Source organism: Microtus oregoni, unplaced genomic scaffold (assembly GCF_018167655.1).
Source record: "Microtus oregoni isolate MIOR12 unplaced genomic scaffold, Mior012 000012F_ref0000307, whole genome shotgun sequence".
Taxonomy (NCBI): domain Eukaryota; kingdom Metazoa; phylum Chordata; class Mammalia; order Rodentia; family Cricetidae; genus Microtus; species Microtus oregoni.
The window spans coordinates 40286737-40304215 of record NW_024543071.1 but is presented as its reverse complement, the minus strand read 5'-3'; the positions used below and the strand labels follow the sequence as shown (position 1 = coordinate 40304215).

Below are 17479 nucleotides of genomic sequence, written 5' to 3'. Positions count from 1 at the left end.
CTTCTCGTGGGTGAGCACAGCACCTATTTTAGCCGTTTGTCTCTTACAAACCTGATTTCTTCTGCTAATGACATTCGTTTCAGCCTAGAGACAGCTTCTTGCGAAACTACCGTGGCTTAAGAGAACCAGCATCAGACTGTACACCTTGCAACTGATCCACAAATACTCAGGGTGACAACATCAATACTCAGTACATACAAAGCACACTTCTGTGTAGGAGGCTCAGAAATCACGTCACTTTTGTTTATGGTGTGGGAGTCTAAGTACAACAGAAGGTTTCAGGGTGACTAGAAATTAAAAGTCATTGCTCCATCAAAGATTTCTAGCTCCCGCTGCAGGAGAGTTGAGCAGGTGTTTTTGAGACTCCAGCTATGTAAGCATCACCTGTGACTCTGGGCTCATTTGGAAATGGTAGTGTTCTATCTTACTGTCTCTAAGTCTCCATGTCTCCATTTCTCCAGGTTTCTACCTGCTTTGTACTAGTTAAACTGGTCCTGGTTTAACTCTTTTAGCACTGGAGAGGAGCCAACACCTTTAGTGATCCAAACTTTGTATGAGAAGTCTGACTCATTCGACTCGTTTTAAATTCTCTCTCATGTCAGTCCTTAGACAAACTCTAGATGTAGAATGTAGTTTCTTCCATGGTAGTATGTCAGTGACTATTGAGCATTTTCAACGAAGAAGTGTGTCTAAAGTCTCAAATGTTGACTTTTAGTTGAAAGTTAAATCATTTAGTGATATGTGTCACCTGACCCAGTTCTGGATAGAGAACATTTTCCTGCGAAGCTTGTCTGTGTACAGGGCATCACCAGTGTTTTCATCTATGAGAACATACGTTCTATACTTAAAAACTATAAATTAAATTAATTTTTCACCTTCTAAATTTTTGCATTGTAAATTTTAGGCTGTTTACTTTTGGGGGTGTGTGGTCTAATATCTTCATATTGATATTAAGCATTTCTTTACAAATACTTATGCTGAAGATTGATTTGTAGAGTCCAGTTAACAGAAAAACAGAAGCCAGGCATGGGCATGCATTTATAATCCTAGCCCAAGGCAGGAAGACCATCCTTGTCTACACAGTGAGTCCAAAGACAGCCAGGACAATAGACTGGGACTCTGTTTCAGTAAGCAAGCAACCAAAATACCAAACAAACAAAGAGAATATACACCAGGAAGGGCAAGATTCAAGATACCTGCTCCAGGGATAGGAAACCAATGGTGTAAATGGTAAGGCATTTTTACCAGCAGCCATGTTCCAGTGACCAGATGAGGTGAGGCGAGAGCCAGCCATAACTGGCAGACAGCTAATGCATTTACCAAAGTGAAGATACTACTGTATCACTGAGGGAGATATGAGCATATCTTACCCTGGCTCCTGCACTGTTGCCAAAGCCCTGAGTCAGGGTTTCTGCGTCAGTAGATAGGAAGGATAGTTAAACAGCGGAGGTTAATGCTGCATCATTCATTCCCAAGTTCTAATTGGACCAAGTGAAAAACCATAGCTGCAGAACGTTAGGGTTATTCAGTGCCATATGCTGCCATCACGTCCTGGGACAGGTAAGACCCCATCAGCCCTGGTGCTAGTGGGATGGGTTCAGGATACAAGGCTGTTTATAACACACTCTAGGGCTACAAGAAAGCTGGGGCCCATGTTCACAGTATAAGGATGCGCATGAATGACCAAAAATGGAAAAAAGTGGCAGAATTCTTTATTTGCCATGCTTGAATTGTTCACCTTGTATCACGAATCTAAGCAATTGGTTGTGTGTGGAGGAGGAACACATGCTCTATCATCTGAGTGGAAACGCAGGACCTCGAATGCATCTGCACTTGTCATCATGGTTCAGAATAGTCCAGGTCTCTCACGGGGTATCTATGCAGTGAACTGCCTCCCTTCCATGGAGACATGTTCTTTTCCTAGGATCTCTATACACTTGTGTACGTCAGATTGTTCTCGCAGAAGAATGGTTTCTCTTCCTTCACCTACAGCTTTCTGACTTTAGTCCTAAAAGTCTCACCTCCCAGGAAAGCTTTCTTTCCCAGGAAATGTGGCCAGGTAGCCATTTACTATCTATCCTCACCTAGACTTCACTTAACCTAGATAGCGTAGGCTGCTCTGCAAATCCCCACCACCGTCCTTTCTCTTCTTATTTCTCAGGCAATTCTGTATTTGATTATGTCCCCACTTTACTTCTTAATTCACAACCAACACTCTGGTTCTCTTTTCTTCATATTCCCAATTCCCTGAGTTAAAACCTCTTTCAGTGGCTTGAATAGCCTCTAGCCAAACATCCATCTGAAACCTCTAAAAAACAGGAAGACAGAGGCTTACCATCTCTCGACATTCCTAGGGCAAGACACTTCTGCAGTCGGCAGTGTTGGCAGCGGTTCCTGTTGGTTCTGTCAATTAAACAGTTTCTCTGCCTTGGGCAGGAGTAAGAGGCATTGTTCTGCTGGCTCCTCCTGAAGAATCCCTAGAGAGGAAAAGAGAAAGCGAGGGCAGGAGACTCAGAAAGGGCAACATTAGCATATACACTGAAAGGCTTTCTACACCAAGTACAGCTGGGCTGAATCCTTCAAAAGTTTTGACTGCTTCTTGGAGCACTTATAGATGGTTCTGAGCAGAATATATGTGCATATCTATGGACACGTGGCACTATCTTTTTTCAGTTCGTTCATTCATTCATTCATTCATTCAACTATTCAATGTTTACTGAAAGAATTTCTTTGAAGAGATGAAGGTTTTGCCCCAAAGGAACAACAGAAAAAGAGCATCAAAGAGGCATGTTGCTGCTAAACCTAGGAGGACAAAGTTTGATGGGGACATGGGCCTGGGCTTGAACTAAGGCTCTGGGTCTTGGTAGGAGGCACAGCATCAAGGAATGTAGGCTCAGGGTTAGATCCATTTTTGTCCCACATTCTAAAATGTAATTTTCCAAATCTGAAAAAAAAAAGTCAAATTGTCCAGAAAGAATCAATTATTTTTTTTTGAGGCAGAGTTTCACCACGCAACTTTGGTATCCCTGGCTGCCCAAAAACTGGCTTTTTGTATCAGGTTGGTTTTGAACTCACAGAGATATCTCTGCCTTGCCTCTTCCTCCACAGTGCTGGGATTATGCACTATCACATGGGCAGAAAGTTGTTTTTGAAACACATGGTGTATCTTATCATAAATCACAGTTTGAGTCCAAGAAACTCTAAATACAACTTCTGCCATATAAATCAGGTAATAAATGAATGCCTGCCTTTAGGTTATAGGATGTGAGAGTTCTTACTTCAGTTAGGTTCAAATTCTTCTGGTGCAGAAGAACTATAACCGACTGGACACTGCTCTTTACAATCTTTAACTGGGTTTATTGCTATTTTTTAAAATTCTTTTGTTACAAAAAATATAACAATGAAAATAAGCATTTTCCCCAGAGACATGAAAGTTATAGTTCCCTGTTAATTCCCCCAGATAATCAGTTTCCCCAGTCACTGCTCTCACAATGCCTACAGCGAGACAGTGCAAGTGAAAAGTGCTGCCAGCAAAATGATGGTCTAAACAGAAGTATTATGAAAAAGCACAGGGAAAAGATAGCTCTCAGTTTTACCCTTTGGAAGTAAAAAACCTTCAAGAGGCCTGAAATAGAGCCCCTAAGTTCCTTCAAACACCTGTGTTTCCTCAGGAGAATGGAGCAGGGCTGCATAAATAAAGCAGGCCAGAAGACCAACGTGGATATGAAAGTTACAGTTCACTAAAAATCAAGGCAATTAGGAAAAGGGAATGTTTTAATAAAGTGTTAAATATCAATATCAGTGTGCAAATTCTTAACAGTTTAAAGAAAGACAGGATTGATACTACTGATTTTAGTTTTGCCTTGGGTTTCAGTATGGCTTAGTATGCCATCTTTATCTATGGTATGGCATGGCACTGTGAAGGGCATTGCTGATCAAAAGGAACCATAGAATGACTGTATGACCAAGGACCCCTTGGAGATAGATTCCAAATTGGTTTTCTGGCTTGAGCACAGATCCACGCAAGGAGGACTACATTCACCTCTGCATCTGTGGTGTTTGTTCACTACACTAGTGATTGCACAATAGGGCACCATGAATTCAGTTTGGTTGGATTCTAGAACACACCTATGTCCCCAGGGGCTGTAATGCCTGTTTTCTATACCAAGAAAGCTGTGAGGAAGCATCATGGAAGTGTCCTGGTGCTGTCTAGCGATGCCTTGGAATGTACATCTTAAGGAAGAATGGCATGGATTTTATCTTTGGATACTGGGGTGCCACTTAGTAGAAGAGTTGGCAGAGAAGATGTTCTGAAGTCACAGCCACAAGCCCTAATTTACAGTCAATTTGACATTAATTATGAGTCATTTCTTGCTTATCTGTTGCTCATTATTGCAAATGAGAGTTTTGGCATGAAAAATAGATTCTGTTCCACGTTTTAACTGAATGAATCGGAACTGAAGAAGTTTGTGAGCTGAATTGATGTTTCAAACGGTCGCGCATGTTGACTCCCGGGCATTAGTACAAACACTCCAAGAGTTATAGCTGAATCTGCTGACACTGACAGCTGATTCTGAATGGGATTTCCACTGGGGAAACTTGTAGCATATTTATACATGTGCGGGTTTTCAATGAAATAAATAACAGTCATGTGATGTATAGCCAGTTTGACAAAAACCTCAGAATATGCTTATTAGTGACAGCATAATTTCTTTGACGGCGGATTGAAAAGATAACAGCAGCCTAATCTCTTCTTCCTGCCGTTGACTTGTTGGGTTGTGCTTGTCCAATATTTAAGAGCTTATGGTTCAAAACTGCTTTTTAAAATGAATGTATCTCTGTAGTTTGAATTCCCTGACATTTTCCAAATGTGTTATGTAATGAAATAATGACCAGGCGGCATTCATATACAAACAACTTAAGTGGATATATTGGTTGCCAGCTAGACTAGGGCTCTTGAGCCTGCAGAAGAAACCTGTAGAAATGCCTTCATCGGAGAGAGTTCTCATGACAAACTTACTAACGCTGATGACAAAAACGGTTTGTCCTCCTGCCCAGAGAAATAGCTTACTTATGAAGGGTCACAGCAACAGTCACTTTCTTATTTGCTTTATTGTTTCTTATTGATGGAATAAGAAATGGCATGGTGGTGGGTGACACAATTCTTCATTCTGGCTTTATAGAGGAATAGAATAAAGGACCATTTCTTAGCTCTGCCTAAGGATAGCACTGCTCGTCTCCATTCCACTATGTTGAGTTTTATTTTCTTATATTATTTTTACCTTTTTTTTAAATTTTATTCTCTACTTTTCTAATCTTAAGCGTTTCATTTGTGAGGCTTGTGAAGGCACCATCAATTTCCGAAGAGCAGTGCTATCTTGGCCATCATTATCTGTTTTATCCTGTTTATATTGAAAAGTCATCCTAAGACTGTGCTTGAATTCAAGAGTCTATGACTATGCCACATCTTTGTCAGTTTGCTGAATTCAAATAAATGACTCACCTTGCCTGCATATTGCCAATGACATTGCCAGCATCTAGCACACCCCCTGCACATGGCTCCTGAGTTTTGTTTTGTTATGCCCAGCCCTTTAAAACTCATTATGGAACTGTTTTTGAGTGCCCTTTGTTATTCTCACTCTTTCTCTCGTTCAGATTACTTTAAAAACCCTGCTCTTCATTTTCCAATTTTGATTATCTCAGGTTAGGACTGTGGTAACTGCTATTCCCTTAGTCCGGTGTGTTCCAAACCCCTTCCTTACTCATAGGAAGAATTTGTCATTGGGTTGATGGATTCTCTCCAAGGGAACACTGGACAGAATGTAAAAAAATCTTGTGCTCTTGGCCAGTTTCTTTTTCATACCTGTATCACTGGCATATGTCAAATAAGATTTTGTTTATACTTCAGGAACCCATTGAAAAAATTAAGATTTGGGTGAGGATGAACTTCAACTGTTCTAGAATCCACTTCTAACATTCAATGCTTCCAGCGTTTCAAACTTTTTATTACTATTTTCATACTTGAAGTGTATGAGTCTGCATGTATGTCTGAGTACCATGTATATGTAGTGCCCAACGAGATCAGAAGAGAACCTCAGATACCCTTGAAATAGAGTTACAGATGGTTTTGACTACTCTGTGGGTTCTGGGAAGTGAACTTGGGTCCTCTGGAAGAGCAATGAGGGTTCTTAGCTTATGAGGCATCTCTTCAGCCAGTGTCAGCAGCTGGCACACACATCCCTCAGTGTGTCTTCTTGAAAACCTTGGCACACCACCACAACGTGGAAATCCCTACCTTGCAGCCTTCACATGTGATGACTCCGTAGTGGATCCCGGAGGATTTGTCGCCACAAATTTTGCATGGTATCACTTCAATTTGTGCTGAAAGAGCAAGAGAAGACATTCTGAACGTCCATAATCACCTTCTTTTATTTTTGCTATTTCTGTGTTCGCTCTTGCTCTTACCTTTTCTAGCCGAGATGTTTGTGTGAGGTGCTGACATTTGCAGGACGCTGGGTGACAGTAATGGCCTGGGGTATCAATTACCATTTGAATGGTCTTCCTAGCCTTCTTCTAAGACAGTGGGTCTCAGCTTTTCTGATTCTGCAACCCTTTAATACAGTTCCTCATGATGTGGTGACCTCCAACCATAAAACTATTTTCCTTGTTACTTCATAATTTTAATTTTATCACTATTATGAATTGTAATGTAAATATCTGAGTTTTCAGATGGTCTTAGAGGAGCTGTATGGAAGGGTTGTTCAACCCACATGTTGAAAATTCCTCTTAGGAAAAGACATCCATTTATCACTCTTTGCTTTTTCAAACTGAATTGAACGCACCCCCCTCCCCCCACACACACCCCTACACATGCATGTTTAGAGACCAGATATTTTCTCTTTCTTTTATTGTTTTTTTTTTCCTTTTAAAACTTGTCTTCCTTAAAATAATATGACAGAAAAATCCTGTGAACTCATACCTTTACATTGATTTTACATTTGAAATAGGAAGTCACTAGGAGTTTTCGCATGACCTTATCTCAATGTTTTAAATAACTAAAAAAAGCAAAACTGGAATGTTGGCCTCTGGTGACCTTACATGTTGTGTGGTTAGACGGATTGGTCTTCTCTGTAAAAATACCATTCACGAAAACATTAACTGAGCATGCTTTAAATGTCTGTAAGGATACGGAGACATGATGACTCAGGAGAATATGTGGTAATGATTTTGATAGTCTCATTAATAAAAAGTTAATAATGAATAAATCAGAAAAAGGTTGTTTAGGAAGTTAACATGTATTTAATTTTACTGGGGATGAAGAGGTTCACTTTTAAGAAAAGAGTATAAAAGATAGCTTATTTTGGGGCTCATTTAAGTGACTATGGCCCAGGTCAGATTTAGGTTATCCCAAATTCCATGTTGAAGTGTGGAAAGAGTTTCATAAAGTTTTATAGTTTTACGGAACAAAGGAAGTAACAAATCAGGGCAAGTTTGAAACTCATGATGGGTACATCAGAGAGGTGGTCACAGCAAGATGGGGAAGTTTTTCTATAGGTCTCAGATGCTGTCCTATGACATTCTGAGCTTTTGGGCTGGAGGACCGAATGGTCTGCTATCTTAGTGGATTCTGAAAGAGTTTTATCTATTAGTCATAGGATGCTAGTTCTGACACAGCGGTGGGAAAAGAATGGCTATCCAGGAGCCTAAGGTAAGGTAATTAGCACCGGACCCTCCACATTCCACCCTCTCTACATCAGCGCAGTTCTAATTGGGAAGGCAGATCATGTTATAGATCGTGTGGAATTTGGTTAGACTGCAGAGAAAGGCAAGCGACATGGAGTGGAAACCGGTCAGAGGTCTGGTATGACTGTGGCTGACTATCACACAGAGCAATGGGCTTTAAGGGAAATTTGGGTTATGTGGTTACACTGAAGTGAGACACCAGACTTTGGGGCTGCAGGAGTCAGGCAGGAGGGTTTTCACCTGATCCTGTGTGCCAGGAGGAATGGATAAAATGGAGCTGAATAAGAGGAAAACAAGGTTGGCTGTAGCTTCATGTTAGATAGCTTGCACAATGTGAGAGAAATCCTAAATACAACCCCCTAAACCAACGTCTCCATGAGATGTGAAGAGACAACCCTAGAGCTTGTCAGGCTAACCAGAGAAAACCAGAAGACCAACGGAAGGTCCGGACACAGGACTTAGGCAATGGCTCAATAGGAGGCATTAGCTGTAGGACAAGGGGACATGAACAAGCAAGTATGAAAATGGTTCAGAGGCAGAAGTTAGATTAAAAGCTGAAAGATAAGTAAAAGAGAAACTGATGAAGAATTGGAAGGGAGACAACGACAGGACTGAGATGATGATCTTGAAGCTGAGGATGTGGCTGGGTGGTAGAGCGCTTGTTTAGCGTGCGTGAGAGCTAGGTTTGGAGTTGGAACAGAAGCAGGAGCATTTGTGTGTGTGTGTGAAGTGATGTGTATGTGGTGTCTCACAGGCACCTGAATGTATAAAGCCTTGGAGGGACAGTTTTGTCGTCACGTAGGTTATTTAGAATGCAGGAATTCCTGTGTCTGATAGTACGCTAAAGAGTTGTTAAAACGATTCACGCTGGAAAGATCTGCTATTTCCTTTCCTAATTTAAAATAATTATGCAAAATATCCTTCAAAATGCTTTGTACATAAAGCTGACACTTGTGTACGCTGCTATCATTTTCTACTTTCAGATACACAGAACAAATAAGGGTAAAACATTACCATCTTTGTTATTACTTTACATAACAAATATAGTACTTAGCCTTAGGGTAACACATGAAGTTATTTTTAAGTAAGCTACAGAAATTTGAATTCTCTCTCTCTCTCTCTCTCTCTCTCTCTGTAAGATAAAGAAATGAAGGAAGGGAACTGGGTATGCCTATGTGACTGCAGGGGTCTCATGATTTTGGGATGGTGAATTAGGAGGTATGGCCTTACTCGTATTTGACTGCCTAGGTTGCTCTCCTTAATCTATTATTTAGGCCATAGTTAAGAGAAAATCTCTGAACTTTTTGGTCACTTATAAATATAATATTCATCAACAAACTTCATAGAATTGTGAGGATAAAATGGGTATTTCCGGGAGAATGTCATAATTGTATCACCATCATCATCATCATCACTATACCCATTAAATGATTTTTTTTCCTTAATGATTTTGGAAAATAAGCATAGTTTGACATATTATTGTAGCTTTGTTAAAGATATTTTAAAAATAATTCAGTGAATCAGACTATGACTTAATTTGGACTATGGATTTCAGTTTGACAATAACATTTCAAACAGTGGGTTATTTATAGTTACTATAAATGACTAAAATAATCCCAGGTAGCCATTGAATAGTTTTTGCTTTATATGATATTAAGTCAGAGGTTCTCTTTGCATAAATTACTCCCCAGGGAGTAGCTTACACGTGGGAGAATCTGCTTCAATACATTCTTAATTATAAAATGATCTAACTCTAAAGGAAATGAAAATAGAGGTAATTTGCTCCCTGAGGTGTAGGAAGATGTTTTTGAAAGACACAAAGGTTATCGTATACATCTTCAGAAATACAAATGAGATAAAAAACATTCAATAGAGCATCTGCATTTATACATATTCATAACCTTGGCTCTACATATAATCCTGGAGAGCTAGACACATTTGGATAACATTTTTAAAGAGAAAGAAGTCACCTATATTGTATATATGTGTTATGTGGGAAAAAAGCTTCTCAGTTTAGAAATCTATGGGCTGCTTTTCTTTTGGTAAGAAAATCATCTGGGTTTATTGGAAGTGAAGATAAGTCCGAATCATTTAAAGTAGTCGCGACTTTCCCTTTCCCTCATTAAAGTCCCATCTCTGAGCTGCAGCTTTACAGTTTATTCTGTGTGTTTCATACAGCATATCTTCAAGACAGGTTTCAGACACCATTGAGAGGATACTAGACTACATTGCTCAGTGCTTGCTGTTTCGAAGTGTCTTGTTAGGGGCAACTACATGGACTCCCCTGGAACTGCGCTGTGCAAACCTTGTTCCATGTTCTCTATCATTGATTCAAGCTGAGCATCATGGGAGATGTGGCTGCTTGGCCCTCATCAGCTATGACAAGGAAGATAAGAGAAGGAAACTGAGGACGGGGTGGTCTTTGGCACTTTTGCGTGACTCAAAGAGATATGATTACCTATCTGTTTATCATCTATCTATCTATCTATCCATCCATCTATCTATCTATCTATCTATCTATCTATCTATCATCGTCTATTATCTATCTATCTATCTATCTATCTATCTATCTATCTATCATCGTCTATTATCTATCTATCTATCTATCTATCTATCTATCTATCTATCTATCTATCTATCATCTATCTATCTATCATCTATCTATCCATCTATCTTCTATCTATCTATCTATCTATCTATCTATCTATCTATCTATCTATCATCTATCTATTTTCTATCATCTATCTATCTATCTATCTATCTATCTATCATCTATCTATCTATCTACCATCTATATATCTAACTATCATTGATTTTTCAGTGTAACAGTAATTGAGAAACAAATTTACTGGATCTAGAATGGCCTGAGAGATAGAGAAATTTTACTCAGTTTTTATTTTGTGTGTTTTATTAAGTCCCTCTTGACTTTTCCTTGCCCAGAGTCTCCTGTCCAACTTTTCACAAAATCTTTGTCTCAGTTTTTCCTGCTTATTGAAATATACTCCTCCTTAGTTCTGCTCCATTCAAGCCCCTGCTGGTTACAGCAGGTGTTAAGGTCAGAAAACCAATTCAGGCTAATGAGTTAACCAGAAAATGGCTCAGAAAAATACTTTGACTCTTAAAAAAGCATCCCTCAGGAAGACAATGATGTTGAGCCTGCCAGGTATTTATGCTGGGGGTGGAGTGGTAGTGGTGGTGCCTTTTACTGTACATAATCTTGACGCTTTCTATCCCCCTAATCCAAATCTCCCAACTCAACCTGGCCATTTTTATATTCTGGGCATTCTACGATCAAGTAAGGATAAGGTACTGCTTCTTTGTGTGTGTGTGTGTGTGTGTGTGTGTATGTGTGTGTGTGTCATATGCATTTATAGATTTATAGTTGATGCATGCTTTGCATGCTTGTGCGGGTGCCCACGCTATCAACACAGTGTCTTCCTCTCTTGCTCTCCACATTTTTTTTTTTTTTTTGAGGTAGGGTTTCTCACTGAACCTGCAGCTTACCTAATGGCTAGACCGACTGGCCAGTGAGCCCTCACACCTGCCTATTCCTGTTGCTCTTCGCTGGGAATGTGTGCCACTTCTGAGCTCGGCGTTTCTGTGGGTGCTTAGGGACCTGAACTCAGGAATGCATGCTTGGACAGCAGTCACCTTATCAATGGCGTCATCTCCCCAACCCTTGCTTTTGGTTTCTATGTTGTCTACAAGGGCTCAAAACTGTGGCCCCAAACTTCCTTTTGTTTTTCAGTGTAAACGAGAGATGTGACATGCTTATTTTTCTGAAAAAGGCTTTAAGAATTACTGATTTGTCATATTTGGTGTGAAAAGAAGAAACAGAATTTTCAGAATTGTCAAAGTAATATTTGGATGAGGTTCCCTGGCGGTTTTGATATAATAAGTCTTTTAAGAATTAAATGGCTCTATCTATTACACAAGCAGTCTTTCTACTATGCAATTCACCCCAAAGGCCCCAAACCGTGGGAAGATCAGTTGGGTAGGGGACAGCCAGGAACTGTCTTGTTTTTGCAATATCTTTTGTTTTTTGATGCGTGTACCAGGCTGAGTTCTGGGTTCCCAACACAGCACAGGCTGTACCCCTGGGTGCTGGGCTTGCCTGTTAGTTTCTGTTCCCCATAACTTTGCAGTTAGGCTAAAACTGGACAGAGCAATTAACTCTCTTAATGTCGGTGTGAAACACAATTTACACATGTAAAAATTTCCAATAAAGATGACTATTTTGGTTAAAAATCCTTTTGCAGATGGTCTCAGTAGTCCATGTCTTATGTCATCTGCCCAAATTGTATCTCATCTACCATCTGTGATAAATCCAAGTTAAAAATCTCTGTACTCATCCTCTCTCTCCCTGACAGACCTTTAAGTATCTACCTCTTTCGTATGAAATCTTCTGAGGTCTCATGACAGCCACCCAAAGGACTATAATGATGGACGCATGTTTAAGACCAGAATGCACAAACTGGGATGGGTACCCATGTCATGACAGATGGTGATTCTAAGAGTCCTGACTTTGGTTCAGGCTGCATTCATGGGTACCTTTCCAGGGAAGTATGCATCTTAGTACCAGACTCTAGGCGAAAGACCTACGGTGTTCATGAGATCAAGAGTACTCCTAGGCCGGGTGGTGGTGGCGCACGCCTTTAATCCCAGCACTCGGGAGGCAGAGGCAGGCAGATCTCTGTGAGTTTGAGACCAGCCTGGTCTACAAGAACTAGTTTCAGGACAGGCTCCAAAGCCACAGAGAAACCTGTCTCGAAAAAAAAAAAAAAGTACTCCTAGTTCTGCTAGAACATCCTTGCAACTGGCTCCTGAAACTCTTCTCTGTAATTCTCCGGGAGGCGGACTTTTCTTCCATTTGGTTGATAAATGACTCTTAAATGACTTTTAAGGGATGGATACATTTTGCTTGATATTATTAGAATTTCTTATTCTTCATGTTACTGGAAACTAGAGTAAGAAAAAATATGAATGCTTGACAATGGCAAAATGATTTTTTGTCAAAGGGACAGTTGTAAGGGTATCACTCTGGGATTGGTTTACCTTTTATGTAGCAGCCTGTGATTATGCTATAGTGCTGCTTGCTATTCTGACTCTGACCGGAAAGAATGGAACAGAAAATGAAACCAACAAATAACAATAGCAACTAGCAAATTACAAGAAAGAAATTACAAAAATTCTCTCTTAGGGCACTTTTTATTGCTTCAGTTTCACAAGGACAATAATATGCATTTGAATACTTGGGATATAGGGAATGGCACTAGTAGGAGATGTGGCCTTGCTGGAGTAGGTGTGGCTTTGTTGGAGGAAGTGTGTCACTAGGGGGTGGGCTTTGAGGTCTCTCTGCCTGCTGCCTGGCCATCCAGATGTAGAACTCTGAGCTCCTCCCTAGCATCTTGTCTGCCTCCACACTCTCATCTTTCCCTCCATGACAGTAATTCACTGAACTTCTGAAACCTTAAGCCAACCCCAAGTAAATATTTTCTTTTATAAGTGTTGCTGTGTCCATGGTGTCTCTTCACATCAGTAAAATTATAAGAGAACAACCATTTTATAAAAATATTAAGTGGAAAATTCTAGAATTGAACAATTCACAATTCAAGGGTATCAATTCCATGCTGCTTGAGTAGGAAAACAAAAAAACATAAAATGAAAAACCTTAGCACTGCCACATGCTGGCTTGCATAAAAAAAAAAAATTAACCATTTCTTTGCCTTGCATACACATACTGTATATGCTATCAAACTGTTTCTCAGTTAGTAGCTGTCTTGATTGTCAGATCAATTGTTAAAGTATCTATATTATAAACATTCCATTTTTACACTTAGGTGTAGTAACTACCTTATGGCACCCAGGTTATGAATTAAGCTCTGTCATAGATTTGTTATGTGAAATGTCCTCATGGGCTTGTGTGTTGGAGCACTTGGTCCTCCTCTGGTGGTACACACAGGCGGGGCCTCTCTGGAGTAAGGCAGTAGCAGGGCTCGGCTTTATGGGTGACAGCCTGGCCCTGCCTCCAGCCCGAGCTCTCTGTTTCCTGGCAGCACCATAGATCAAGCAACTGCCTCCCCCACTTGCTGAGGTAAAGTCATCTGCCACTACCAGGCCTTCCCTGCTCTGATGTTCTGTCAAAGTATGAACCCCAATAAATCTTCCCCTCCTTGAGAAATTTATGTCATGTATTTGGTCACAGTGATGAGTAAAATGATTAACACTGGATGTGCATTTGTAGAAAAATACATTGGATACAGTGTTTGGTGGTAGCCGCTATTTCAAGCATCCACTAGAAGACGGGATGTACTGGTAAAGGGGAGGACTGTACTGAATATAAGCTCATTGTTGTTCTTGTCAATACTTTTAAACAGGGTTGTGTGTTCTAGTAGATATAAGAGCCCAAGTCATGAATTAATTCCTATTTTACAAATCTTGTACTGTCAATGTCTTAATACTAATGGAAGATGAGTATAGGACATGATGACATGATGCCATTCATGTAGAGAGCACCTGATGTCATCTGTCATCACGCAAAGAGGTCCATGGACCAGGGACTTTGCCATAACCTGGGAACAAGTGCAAATCTGAATACATACCTAAGCTCAGCTGCTGTAAAATCTGCTTTTTAACCAACTCCCAGGCTAGTATGATCAAAAAGCAGCTGTCCTGAGATGCCATGTGAACGTGTAGCCTCATGAGAGAGGCTGGATCTCTGCTATCCCTGTTGCTAAAGTAAAAGTGTTCACAAGATTCTGGAAAAATCACCCTCTGCTACCACTTTTTTATACACCTCCTTTTGTTCATAAAGGCAGTAGGACAGTTGGAAAGTTAGACCTTTGCCTCCTCATCCCCAAAACAAAACAAAACAGCAACTACAACAAATCCTCACCGCTCTGGTTACTAACCCAGACACAGAAAATAAGAGAAAGTAGCATACCCCAGCAACCTCTTGCATTGCTGCATTTAACACAGGGCACAGCAGAATTCCTTTGCCAGCAGATCTGCCCCACCTTTCCTTTGTGTCCCAACCCTGCTTGGGTGGCAGCTTCTCCCTCTTCTGTAATTCCTCCCTCGGGCTTCAGTATAAAGATTATTTTCTGTACTAAGTACAAATCATTATTATTTTTAAGTCTACTCTTGTGTTTTTTTAAAAATACAAGTTTTAGTCTCTCCTGGGCTTTTAATTTTTAAATTTGTGTGTGTTTGTAAGTATTGGTATGTGTGTGTGTGTGTGTGTAAGTATTGGTATATGTGTGTGTGTGTGTGTGTGTGTGTGTGTGTGTAAGTATTGGTATGTGTGTGTGTGTGTGTGTAAGCATTGGTATATGTGTGTGTGTGTGTGTAAGTATTGGTATGTGTGTGTGTAAGTATTGGTATATGTGTGTGTGTGTAAGTATTGGTATGTGTGTGTGTGTGTAAGTATTGGTATATGTGTGTGTGTGTGTGTGTAAGTATTGGTATATGTGTGTGTGTGTGTGTAAGTATTGGTATGTGTGTGTGTGTGTAAGTATTGGTATATGTGTGTGTGGGTGTAAGTATTGGTATATGTGTGTGTGGGTGTGTGTGTATGTATTGGTATATGTGTGAGTGTGTGTACACGTTTGTTGCAGTCAGAGGTCAATCTCAAGTACTGCTGTCAGGAATTGCTTGCTTTTGCTTTGACACAGGGCCTCTCCTTTGCTTGGAGCTTTTAATTTTTGTCCATAATAGTTTCCCAGTGAGACTCAGTGATTCCCTGCCCCTTCCCCCTGCCCCCCAGCACTGGATTACAAACACATACCATTTTGCTTAGCTTTCTACATGGATTCCAGGGCTGAAGCAAAGGTCTTCATGCTTGTGCAAAAAGCACTTTACGAATTCATCCATCTTCATCAAAACTCTTGATTTACTGGATTCTTTCCCTCCCTTCCTCCCTCCGTCTCTCTTTCCTTCCCTTCTCCTTCCTTCCTTCCTTCCTTCTTTCCTTCCTCTCTCTCTCTCTCTCTCTCTCTCTCTCTCTCTCTCAATCTCTCTCTCTCTCTCCCTCCCTGTCTCTCTCATCATTATGTGGTCCAGGTTGGCTTAAGATTCACTATATAGCTAAATGTATTTTTAAACTTGTAATTCTCCTGGTCAGCCTCTGAGTCTCGGCACATAGACATGCACCACTATGCCTAGCTGAGTTTTTCTTTTTCAAAACCATTTTCCTATTTAAAAAATGGAATTGTACAAAGTTTATTTCTTTTGATGGAAATAGGAAAATCAAGCAATGTGTTTTTCTTCTTGTTATTTTTCATCTACTGTGCTGGTCATTTTTTTTTGGTCAAGTTTCCACAAGCTATAGTTATCTGGAAAGAGAAATCACAATGGAGAAAAATGTCTCTACAAGAACACTTGTCGGCAAATCTGTGGAGTATTTTCTTGATTAATTATTGATGTGGGGGGCAGTCTGCTTTTGGGGTTACCACCCTTGAGCTGGTGGTCCTAGACTGTAAGAAAGGAGGCTGAGCCAACATGAAGAGCCAGTCAGTAAACAGCTGTACTCTATACTTCGCTTGGTTCTTGGCTTCAGGTTCCTTTCCTACCTTGAGTTTTTTCCCTGACTTCCCTCGAGTAAATAAACCCTTTACTTCCAAAGTTGCATTTGGTCATGAACTTTAAAAACGTCTTTTAGGAGCTGGAGAGATGGCCTAGTGGGGAGAGTGATGGCTTGGTCTGCATCAGGAACTGAGTTTACTCCCTAGAACCACCTATATCATAGTGCTGGAGCCATGACACACACTCCCAATCTCAGTGCTGGGGAGAGAGAGAGACTGAGAGATTCCTGAGACCTGTTAGTCAGACACATCAGTGAGCCCCAGACCAAACCACAGAAAACAAAATGAGTGGTGTTTGGTGACTGCAATTTCTGTTACCCTAGAAATTGTGCTTTCTGGGGCAGGGAAAACTCTTGTCTCTTAACTCCCCCTATTAAGGAACTTCTCTGCACTTAGCTGAATCCTTGAGGTAGAAGCACCTTCTTGGAAGGGGAAGGGGGGAAATGCAAAGAATTGCAAATTGGCTCCATTGATGACCAAAATAATTTATTCTCTGTCGATGAATTAAAAAAAGATGTAAAACACCTCTTTAGAAAATAGAAAAAACCCTGCTTTTCTGTGTTAAAACTAAAGTGCACAGGGAGCATGAAGCTATAAAAGTTGCAGGGTTGGAGAAAATACTATAAAACATGTCAAGTAATAAACATACTTGCAATATACACATAGCTCCTCTAATTAATAACTAATGAATGAAAGATCTGAAGATCTGCTTACTAAAACACAAGGCAAGAAAGTACATTAAAAGATGCCATGTGTCTCCTGCATTACAGAACTGCAAGACGCCTATTAGGAAAGCTTTACTCTAAAAACTAAGAGCTGCACAAATGCTGGAAAGGAGGCCAAGCAAATGAATGCTCCTTTGATGCTGTGAAGGTCAGATGGTAAAGCCGCAGTGTGGCAAACTTTGTAAGGTCAAAGCGAGCGTTAGCAGCAATTGTAGTCCTTGGCGTTTAGCAGCTGAGTTACTGATACCCACACAGAACATGTACATGAAGGTTTATTCATATTTTTCCCAAAAGGGAAACAATCAAGACATACTTCAATAGTGAAATGGACGAGTGGAGCATCATTGGGCACTGTGAAAGAGCTACCGGGCCATGAGCAACATCAACATGAAAGATGCCAAAGCATAATGTTAAGTGAAAGAAGCCAAT

General features: G+C 40.3%; 1 protein-coding gene across 1 annotated transcript in view; it reads right to left on the bottom strand.

Moving 5' to 3' along the window:
* Positions 1-17479, bottom strand: part of Rorb (RAR related orphan receptor B) — a 179839-nt gene that overhangs the window by 49241 nt on the left and 113119 nt on the right. The window contains exons 2-3 of the mRNA XM_041661294.1: positions 6296-6381; positions 2336-2477 (exon numbers count right to left, since the gene is read on the bottom strand). Coding sequence (XP_041517228.1) covers positions 2336-2477; positions 6296-6381 — 228 coding nt within the window. The remainder of the gene's footprint in view (positions 1-2335; positions 2478-6295; positions 6382-17479) is intronic.